The sequence below is a fragment of the Nannospalax galili genome, unplaced genomic scaffold (assembly GCF_000622305.1).
Source record: "Nannospalax galili isolate Female #2095 unplaced genomic scaffold, S.galili_v1.0 scaffold290, whole genome shotgun sequence".
Lineage (NCBI taxonomy): Eukaryota > Metazoa > Chordata > Mammalia > Rodentia > Spalacidae > Nannospalax > Nannospalax galili.
In genome coordinates, this window is record NW_008331486.1 from 2,461,774 (window position 1) to 2,473,318 (window position 11,545).

General features: G+C 38.2%; 2 protein-coding genes across 6 annotated transcripts in view; one reads left to right on the top strand and one right to left on the bottom strand.

The window, feature by feature from the left end:
- The window catches only part of Nr6a1 (nuclear receptor subfamily 6 group A member 1), a 198,908-nt gene that overhangs the window by 134,726 nt on the left and 52,637 nt on the right, over positions 1–11,545 (bottom strand). The window lies entirely within an intron of this gene.
- On the top strand, positions 6,191–6,536 carry LOC103728042 (ATP synthase subunit epsilon, mitochondrial-like). The gene has a single exon (XM_008826170.2). It carries the CDS (start codon positions 6,191–6,193, stop codon positions 6,461–6,463), a length of 273 nt encoding a protein of 90 aa, XP_008824392.1. The 3' UTR covers positions 6,464–6,536.

Sequence of the window (11,545 nt, forward strand, 5' to 3'; positions counted from 1 at the left end):
ACTTATTAATACCTTAAAACAGAGCTATAACCCACCTAAGACAAACTAAAAACCCCAAATCAGAGTTCAAAACCATAAACTCCCATATGATTAAACTTAAGACACTAAGTCTGAGGAAGAATAACAGTCTATCACTGATACACCATCTGGGTTTCATTATTGTAAAAAAGAAAAGATTAAGTACCTGATTACTGTTCTTATTTATTTCATTAACAGGTTGTTACAAAAACACATGCCTGTTGTCTTTAAAGGACTTTTTATAAACTGCAACAAAATTAACAGTTGTCACCAGCTCACTGTTTAATTCCCATGAATGTCAACTGATGATTTGGGTTCCTGTTTCTTTTGTGGTTTTATATTTTTAATTAATCCACATATTAGGCTTCACTGAACAATTCCTACAGGGTAACTTAAAAGAGCTATTCACTAATTATAGATAGCATATGACTTAATTTATCACAGAAAAGTTCTTATTTCTCTGAGTTTGCAAAATCTAAAACAGTATCTCAAACACATAAAATCACTGTGACTATGGGATAAATCTCAGGTAGTTCCTTGAGTATTTTGGAAACTACTGAAGTGTATCCCATCTGAATAATAAATGTTGTCTTTAACATTGAACTTATTTGTGGCTTGGCCTATTTACTTCTTACCTTTCAGATTTATCTTAACTATATCCTGACATAAAGTTGTTCTTGCAGAAGATCCGAGTTCGAATCCCAGTACCCACATGGCAGCTGACAACTGTCCGTAACTCCAGTTCCAGGGGATCCAACAGCCTCTTCTGTCCTCTGCAGGCATTGCACGACATGGGTGCATTTACCTACATGCAGGCAATACATGCATACACATAATTTTTTTTTTTTTTTTTTTTTTTTGGTCTTTTTGAGACAGGGTCTCCCTGTAGCCCCAGCTGTCCTGGAACTTACTATGTAGAACCAGGCTAGCCTTGAACTCACAGAGATCCGCCTGCCTCTGCCTCCCGAGTGCTGGGATTAAAGGTGTGCGCCACCACGCCTGGCCATACACATAAAATTTTTAAAAAAAAATTTTTAAGTACTTTTTATTTTATGTGTATGAGTGTACTGCCTGCATGTATTGTAAGTGCATCCATGTCATCCAGTGCCCACAGAGGTCAGAAGAAAGCATTGGATCCCCTGAAACTGGAGTTAAAGATGGCTGTTAGCTGCCATGTAGGTGCCGGGAATCGATTTAGGTTCTCTGCAAGAGCAGCCAGTGCTCTTAACTGCTGAGCCATCTCTCCAGCCCCGCCACAGTCTCCCTCCTAATATTAAAGTAGACGGTTTGGTTCCAGCAGGCTCCTTTGAGTATTACCTTGAAATAACATATTCACTCAACATAATACCAGAATCAGTAGTCAGTATATTGGATCACTTCCAAACTAAGACAGTTAAAGTCATTCAAATATTTGTGTAACACCTCATTTGACAATTTATTTTAGAAGGTACAATTATAAAGGCATAGTTAATAATTAATGACTGGTATCTATAATTAATACAGAACTTGGTGAAGTCTAAATAGTTTCCCAGGGACCACCAATGTCTAGTTCTATGCTACAAAGACCGGGTGATAGCATAGGTACAACACTCCCTGCTGGCAAACAGTCACTCCTACCAGAGGTGAGATGAGGTAGCAACAGAACTTCATTACCAAACCAAACTGCCAGCAAAGTGATGGATGAGTTAATTTTTTTTTTTTTTTTTTTTTTTTTTTTTTTTTTTTTAAAAAAAAAAAAAAAAAAAGAGGACGATAAATCTTTCACTGTGATATATCAAAATAACTGGCCTTGAACTCACAAAGATCCGCCTGCCTCTGCCTCCCGAGTGCTGGGATTAAAGGTGTGCGCCACCATGGCCGGCTTAAATTTTATAACTGAATTAGCTTTCAAAAATCTATGTTTTATTCAGGGAGATAGTTCATACCTTTGGAGAGGGCTTTTCATGTTACCTAACAATCTCCACAACAAATGAAGTAGGTACTAATATTCTCATTTTACAGATTGAGGAAAATGAAACTTGTGGGAAAGGAAAACCTTACAAAGAAAGTAGTAAACCACTAATTTAAAATGTCTTTAAACATATATGTATAATGCAAGGCTATTTTGGCTGAAGATAGACAGGGTTTTGTATTAATATATGGGGAGTTAAAAACAAGTTCTAGGCAAAACGTGCAATTTTATTAAGTAGCATATAAAGGATAGTTATAATTAGCTTTAATAATTTAAGTCATTTGGAAACATGAAAATACTAAAAGCTATTAATAGAGGTTATGGGAGGTTTCAAATACTTATTTTATCTCTCAAACTATCCTGTGAGGTCTGTACTATCATTATCTCCAGTTTACAGATAAGGAAATAGAAACAGAGGATACCTAATCTGGCTAACTCCATAAAATGGCTATTCTCTTTATTATGCTAGAATATTGCTTCTTCAAATAGTTAACATATAAAAGCCTATTATAGTAAGGCACTTCATTTATTCTATTTTTGCAAAAGGCAAGAGTAACGGCTTCCAGAGAACAAAGCATTTACACATACATTTTCACATTAATAACATTTAACATACATAGTTGTATATGCAGTAAGTGCTATCCATCTCACATTTTAAGCAGGAGATAAATGATAGTCTGAGAACTTTTGTCACTACTCACCATCATATGCATATTCTTTAGAATTTTCTGTGAATGGTTTTCTCCTCTACTGGAATATCTTTCCTTTTCTAATAAAAATTCAACTAAATCGTTAAAACCTGGATCGGATAGTACTTATTTAGATACAACTTTCCTAACACTCAAGGCAAAATTAACAGTTCCTTTCTCATTTCGCCTCATCATACCTTTCTACCAGCATATGTATCAGCTATAGCTGTGCTTAATTCCCTAGCTGATACTGGCTTTCATGATGTCAAGGGCCATCTATAGGAGAAAGAATTCCTAGGATCCCACTACTTCAATCAATAAAAGGATGAAGCAGTAAACTAGTAGTCTGGCTAAAAGAAACAGAAGATTCATGCTGACATGCCGTTGTCACTTTTAAAACAAAAAGCTATCCTCACAGCTAAAAGAATTATCCCAAATGTTCCTGGCAATGCTACCTGCACAGTGGAAGGGAAGTAACTAGACAGACTGCCAGCTGAGACAGTTACTCTACTGTTAATCACTCAACCATATTGTTTCATTGACTTTATGCTTCCTGTTTCTCCCAACTTCAAGAGGGCCCCAAGGACTGTGAGACTGTTTACCTCTCTTTGGAGAAATGTGGGCTATTTCAGGTATCTCTGGCAAATAAAAAAGGTAAGTGAAATGTTAAATGGAATAACTTCTGACAAATTCAAAACCAGGTTAAGAATTAAACTTTGAGGGCTGGAGAGATGGCTCAGCGGTAAAGAACACTGACTGTTCTTGCAGAAGACCCGGGTTCGAATTCCAGCACACACATGGCAGCTAACAACTGTCCATAACTCCAGTTCCAGGGGATCCAACAGCCTCTTCTGTCCTCCACAGGCATTGCATGACAGGTGCGCTTACCTACATGCAGGCAATACACACATACACATGAAATAAAAATATTTTCTAAAAAATTTTAAAAAAATTAAACATTGAGACCAACTTATTAAATGTTCCGCCACATGACTGTTAGAGAAGTTAACCCTTTTTCAACCCACTAGATTTTATCCTTGCATAAATTCCTTAGCCAAATTCATTGAAAAGACCCAATGGTACCATACATGTGCTTCATAAAACCAAGGCTTAAAGTGAATTAAAGGAAAGAAGATGAGACTGGAGAGATGGCTACTCTTGCAGAGGACCCAGGTTCAGTTCCCAGCACCCATGTGACTGACGACTGTCCATAGCTCCATTTCCAGGGAACCAGATGCCCTCTTCTGACCTCTGTGGGTATTACACAACATGGGTGTACTTACACACAGGCAATGCACTCATACACATAAAAATAAAAAACACAGTTTTGAGCGGGGCGTGGTGGTGCACACCTTTAATCCCAGCACTGGTGGAGCTCTGAGTTCAGAGCAGGTGGAGCTCTGAGTTCAAGGCCAGCCTGGTCTACATAGTGAGTTCCAGGACAGCTGGGGCTACAGGGAGACCTTGTTTCAAAAAGAACAACAACAAAAAAAAAAAGAAAACACACTTTAAAAGGGAATGATGATAAAGACTTTTAAAACATGAGAATTATCTCAAATACAACAGGAATTACCTCTATCTATGGCACTCCAGAAATCTACCTTTCACTCCTCTGTAGCTTTTCAGGGTTGAGGAAGAGATTTTTTTGAATGCTCTGAGTTTTAGTATTTTTTAAAACATTATATAATCATGTATACAAGAAATCACCATTTCTGATTATCTGTTCAAATATACAAGACTTAACATTTCTTCATATTAAAGAGAAAGACCATTTAAAAGAAATCCAATAGTTTTAAAAATACTACAGAGTAGCAGTTGCTTGATTCCTTTTATTTATGTTTATTATCATAACAGAAACTCAGCAAAGCTTCCTAGTGAAAAATTTTGATGGAGAACGAAATAAAGTAATATGAAAAGTAAACAGTTTTCATTTGAACCAAATTCTCAGTGGTTAATTTATTTCCTTTCAGTATGTGCCATTTGGTTGCCTTAAATAAAAAATTAATTTGAGAACAGTCAGTCATTAATATTTAAACCCAAAGAAAATGGTAAAACTATCCCTAATTAAGGATTAGCCTCAATTCAGTCAGTAGTTCTGCAGGCCCTGTTCCTATCGAGTACCCCAGATCACATTATAAATCCCATATTCTGAAAAGATCAATTTCTAATTCATTTTCCAGATTTTTTATCAAACAATATAATAATACAATAAATAACAATCACCAAGTACTATGACACAATCTTTATACAAAACAAAGACCAGATATCTGACATTTTATTCACCATATTCTTTATTATTTTTAATCACATGTGTATGTGTGTGTCTGTGAATGGGTATGAGCACATGAATGCAGGTGCTTGCAGAGGCCCAAAGCAAAGCATTCCCTGAAGTGGAGTTCTGGACAACTGTGAGCCACCCAACTTGGGTGCTGGGAACCACACTCGGTTCCTCTACAAGAGTAGTAGTAAGTATCCTACACTGCTGAGCCATCTCTCTCCAGCCCCTCTCTGTAGTCTTACTGTAGGCCTTTCATTACATAGAATTGTTTTGGTATTTTGTTCTTCCAATATGAAAAATGACTCATGTACTATCATTAATAGTTCTGTGAGAATTTAATAACTCATGATTCAGGGAGGGAATTTTATTCATCTTTTTCTATGGGACATTTTGCCTTTACACCTATTTTCTGTTATTACAGGCAAACAGGAAGAAATGTTTGTGTTTGACCTAGTTTTGCAATGAAGGTTCCACCTCCAGTTATGAACAGCAAGTTATGTGGTAGATAAGGAAGAAGCAGTATAATCAGTGAGCAATGGAATCACAAAGCCAGGGATTCAAGTTCTGGCTTATCACGTTTTTTCTGGCTATGTAACTAGGTAAGTCATGGTCTTTCAGTTTTCTTAGGAAAATGTGGATTGGGATTAAATATACAAATCCTACCATATAGCAGTCCCCAAATATATTACTTTCTTACCCCCCTGTTCCTTAATAATTAAAGTATTACTGTAAATTTGACATTTTCAGAATTAGAATACCAGTCAAAGCCATTTTCACAGACACATTTGAATTAGCTGTGTAAATTGCAAGCTCTGTGTAAACTGTCCTCTCCTGCTGTACACAAACATGTCACAGTTGAAGCACTCTGAACCTGAAATCTGGAAAAGAATGTGAGAGCCTCCATCAGTAGTGGTGTTACTGCTCACTGGTCCCTGGAACATGGGTACAGGCCTAAGTACTGCACCAGGCCAGCTTTAAGAGGACTCCAAAGAACATTCAACGCTGTCGGTGAGTTTGGGATTTAAAAAAAAAAAACCACCGACCGTTGACTGTACCTTGTGATCCTTACAGACAGCACAGAACTTCCTGACGCAAAGGAGTAGGCTGTATCTTCATGTCCCATGACATCACCTGAAGTCCTGTGACTTCAGTCCTCTAAAGGGAATTCAGCAATATTTTTTCAACGCTCCCATGTATTTTCCATTGTTTCTTGTTCTTTGTTATAGTCTGACAAGTGTTTCATTTTAACAAGTTATGAGGAGCTCCACCATAGCACCAAATGCATTTGTATGTTTGCTATTCTCATCAGAAATAGGATGTAGTAAAAAAAAAAAAATTAAAAATATCTATTTGGAGACAACCGCGGACACTATAGTGGCCTACTGGCAGCAGGCCGGACTCAGCTTCATCCGGTTCTCCCAGATCTGTGCAAAGGCAGTGAGGGATGCCCTGAAGATAGAATTCAAAGTAAACACAGAGAAGTCTTCCAGCAGCAGTATAAAAATTGTGAAGGTGAAAAAGGAATAACTGACCCTGACTGAAGCTTGCAGTGCTGCATCCTGACGGTGGACACATGAACACCTGCCGTGGCAGATGGCAATCAGCCTCGCTTCATAAATTGATGATGTTCATAAATTGATGATGCCAATAAATTAACATAGCTCACTCTTTTTAAAAAAATCTATTTGGTAATGGAATACCTAGTCAAATATTTTATTCCCATTTCTTCCACATCCTCTCAAAATTTTTCTTTAGGGGAAAGGAGAGGAGTTAATCAAAAAAAAAAAAAAATAGCACAAAACTGCTTAATGTCCATATGACTCATCGTATTCTGCCTCCTTGTGCAGTTAATGCTGTTTTGCCAGCCCCTCTACTGCATAATACTTCATGCTTCATTCCACCCACATATGTACTTATCTCAGTATTTGCTAAATTCAAGCACAAAGATGTAATTGGAGTTAGAAAGACTGTAAATGAATTTTGGTTCAAACTCTAGTTGAATGACCCTAATCAAGTGCCTGAGTCAATTTTCTCAAGTATAGAATAAGAGATCTGCCAGGTGTGGTGGTGCACACCTTTAATCCCAGCACTCTAGGCCAGAGGCAGGTGGATCTCTGTGAGTTCAAGGCCAGCCTGGTCTACAGTGACCTGGTCTTCCAGGTCAGCTGGGGCTACAGGGAGACCTTATCTCAAAAAGACAAAAGCTGTGTGTGTGTGTGTGTGTGTGTGTGTGTGTGTGTGTGTCTGTATGTGTATGTGTGTGTAAAATATAGGAGATCAGAGGTCCTAGACCTCGTAGTTTTGAGTTTTTTTTTTTTTTTAGTCTTTTTGAAACGGTCTCTCTGTAGCCCCAGCTGACCTGGAAGACCAGGTCACTGTAGACCAGGCTGGCGTAGGTAAGTGCACCTGCCACCTGAGGTGGTCTCCCAAGTGCTGGGATTAAAGGCGTGCACCACCACGCCCCGCCAATTTTGAGATTTTTAAAAAATATTTTATTATTTTTATTTTATATGTATGAGTGTTATGCCTGCATGTAGGTAAGTGCACCTGTGTCATGCAATGCCCATGAAGACAGAAGAGGCTGTCAGATCCCTTAGAACTGGAGTTACAAGCAGTTGTTATCTGCCATGTGTGTGCTGGGATTTGAACCCAGGTCTTCTGCAAGAACAGTGCTCTTAACCTCTAAGTCATCTCTCCAGCTCCAGTTTTGAGATTTTTAATAAGAAGATATACAAAGGTATGAACTATTTCTACTTCACTGCAAATGCTTACTAGACAATAAGCTACTACTTAACTCCAAGCATAGTCCGTACTAATTTACCTTGAAAAAGCATTTAAAACTTTAGTTCAAAACGAAAGCTGAAGCAAGATCTCTGAGCTCTCATTTATAGAGGCCAATACATCAGCACTGCCTATGTGTTCAACAGAGCTACCTCTGAGATTCTCCAGCTCCTTCCTTCTCACAGCTTTTCCATCTTCTAAGAAGCCCTTGGCTCTGGTGTCAAACTTACCTATAACCGTGTGAGTCTTCAACCATACACAGATGGCTTGTTGGTTACACACAAATTTCAAAGACCCGGTGTGGAAAGACCAACCAGGAAATGGAAAAGATCAAGGCAATTTCAACAAATGGAAACACTGATGGCTGCACTCAACATTCATTGCTGTCGGTGGGTTCGAATGTGAATCAACTCACTGACCAATGAATGCAAACTGCGGACCAAACAACTCAAGGAAACCCAGAGTGCATAAGAGTGCTTATTGGTGTGACTCTAATGTGCCAGCTAAAACCACTTTCTGTTCATTTGGTTCTAAGATGGAGAAAGTTCTCTAAATTCCTAGTACTTTTTGTTTTCTTCTCCAATATTCGATACTTAAGGAAATTATACTGTTACAGGCAAAATGAATGATATGCCTTGACATCACATGCTATTTAAACTAATGCTTTCATAATTTTTAAGTTAAAGAATATGAGTTAAAATTTAAGTACATAAAAATTTAAATCCTTCTCAAACCCATATCTTCAGTGAAAATGATCTATAAATTTATTACTTGGTATTAATAAGACAGTACTATAAAATGTTATATCCTTGGGATTTATCTATATACATAAAAACTGATACAGAACTACATTTGGAGAAGGTCAAGTGGTGACAAAACATGGGCTCATTGTTCAATAACTTTTTTCTCTTAGCTATGTATCACAGAATTTTCATTCTTTTTGACGGGGGGGGGGGAAGACAAGGTCTTATATATCCCAGGCTGACCTCAAATTCACTAAGTAGCTGAAAATGAACTTGAACTTCTGACTCTCCTGCCTTAACCTCAAGGATTACAGGCACATACCACCACACCTGGTATATGTGATACAGGAGACGGAACTCAAGGCTTTGTATACTAGGCAAGCATTCTAACAAGTGAGCTTGTAGCCCTCCTATTCTTGTGTGTCTGTCCATCTTTGTGTATCTGTGTATATACATGTGTACGCTAGGTAGACATCAAATGTCTTCCTCAATCACTCTCCACATTATTTATCTATTTGGTTTTTTTTTTACTTTTAAAAAATGTATTATTTTTATTTTGTGTGTATGAGTGTATTGCCTACATGTCATGCAATACTATGGAGGTCAGAAGAGGGCTTTGGATTCCACTGGAACTGGAGTTAAGGACTGTTTGCAGCCACCATGTGGGTGTTGGGAATCAAACCTGAGTCCTCAGTGCTCTTAACCACTGAGCCATCTTGTCCTGCTTCCCAAGTGCTGGGATTAAAGGCTTATACCACCATGGCCAGCAAGAAAGAAAATTTTAATTACAAGAATTCTGGGAAAATATGAGGTTCAAAGTCAGTTTTCCCAATCCTGACTGAGTACCATAATCATCTAGAGCTGCTGTTAAAAAGGCAGAAATCCCTGAGTATTACCCTAGAGCAGAGATAAGCCCCATTTAAAATGTGTATTATATTGCTGGGCATGGTGGCGCATACCTTTAATCCCAGCACTCGGGAGGCAGAGGCAGGTGGATCTCTGTGAGTTCAAGGCCAGCCTGGTCTACATTATGAGTTCTAGGACAGCTGGGGCTACAGGGAAACCCTGTCTCAAAAAGACAAAAAAAAAAAGTGTATTATAATAAGTTTGCTGTTTTTTAATACTGCCATTTTCTTTTTCATTTGTGACTTGTGGCATTATTAGTGTCCTATCTAAAATGTCTTTGCCTAGACTAAGACCACAAAGCTATTCTTCAATGATTTAGTTTTAGTGCTTACACAGAGTTAATTTGGAGGTCTAGCATAAACAGTTTGTTTTATTCTGCATTGTTGGTTGATTTTTTTTTTGATACACATATATCCAAGTTCCCCAGCATCACTTACAGAAATGATCATCTCTCCCACTGTATTGTATAAACACCCTTGCCAAAAATCAATTAACATCAGAATCTATTTCAGAACCACTTTAATTCCTCTGATTTTTTTTCTACTATATTTTCTTAGTGAGTAGTTATAAAATCATGCATTTTTCAGTTGTGACAACTTCTAACTACAGGAAATACATACACTTTCTCCAACATATCTCCTGTCTAGCTTCATAATATTTTCACATAAAACCAGCAGTGTTACAATTCTTTTTTAAAATATTTTTATTTTATGTGTATGAGTGTATTGCCTACACATATGTAAATGCATGTACCATGCAATGCCCACAGAGGTCAGACGAGGATGTCAGACTTCCTGGAACTGTTGTTATGGACAGTTATTAGCTCCCATGTGGGTGCTAGCAATCAAACCCAAGTCCTCTGCAACAGCAGCCAGTGCTCTTAATGCATGAGCCATCTCTCCAATCCCCCTTTTTTGCTACTTTTCAGATTTTCTCTTTGTCCCCATTTTCCAAGTTTGATGCCTGTTTATCACAATGGGGATATATCGGGCTTCAAGATCTATGGGTTAATGTTTTTCATTAGATTCAGGGAATTTGAGGCCATTATGTCTATATTTTCTACCCCCTTTCACACTCCTGATTCTCATTAAAGAGATCACTTGATGTGAACCTATAGACCTCACAAGTTCTATTCATCTTCCGTCAATTTTTCTTCTCTGTTCTTCATATTAGCTATCTGTATTGATGTATCTCCAAGTTCACCACTTTTTCTTCTATCACCTCCAAGCTGATACTGATCCCCCCTGCTTAATTTTTCAATTCAACAGTACTATTCAACTCTAGGGTGCTCTTAGTATCTCCTTATTGAAATTGTATTGAGGTATTGTCAAAACTAACTCCATTTTGCTCTAGTTGACTTTTGCTTTACCCTGTGTTTTTGCCCAGCCATTCCCACTACAGCCAGTCAGGAAGAACATCTCAGGCAGACAGTCTCAGAGAGTACATTGTTTCTACAATACTGGGAAACTTATAAGGAGCCAGGTAGCTCATCCAGATAGCAGTCCTCCCTCCAGCTATACCTGCATCTCTACAGAGCCCACTGTTTCTACAATTCTGAGAAACATGTTTTTTCCTTATCAAAACTTTTTAATGTGAAAACCTCTTTGTTAACTGATCTGCCTCTAGTCTTGTGTAACTACAGTTATTGGCTTTGCCCCTGGCATGATGTAATTGTGGTTTTAAGCTTTATAAGCCCTGCCCTGCTTCTCCTCAGTGTTGAGAGTTCTTCTGGACATTAGGCCCCTCTGTGACCACCAGCTATTAATAAAGGACTCCTAATTCGACTACTATGTGGCTTCCTCTGTGCATCTTGCTCACTATTACACTTCCAATTCCTTCAATGTAGTTTTCTCTCTTTGAAATATCTATAAGCTGCATGGCAAAAATGTGTGTGAAAACTCACAGTAAAAAGAGAAACTAGAACCTATTTGAAGGCACACAATTCCAGCACTTTAGAACTTGAGGCAACTAGGCACATGCCTTTAATCCCAGCAGTTCAGAGGTAGAGGCAGGGGGATCTGAGTTTGAGGCCAGCCACAGCTATATAGTAAGACCCTGTTAAAAGAAAGGGAGGGAAAGAGAGAAAGAAAGAGAAGGAAAGGGGGAAGGGGAAAGGAAAAGAAAAGAGAAGGGATGGGAAGAGGGGAAGGGGGAAGAGGGGAAGGGGGAAGGAGGGAGG

Coding starts and splice junctions, on each gene's coding strand:
- LOC103728042 (XM_008826170.2), top strand. CDS start 6,191: ATGAGGAGCTCCACCATAGCACCAAATGCATTTGTATGTTTGCTATTC.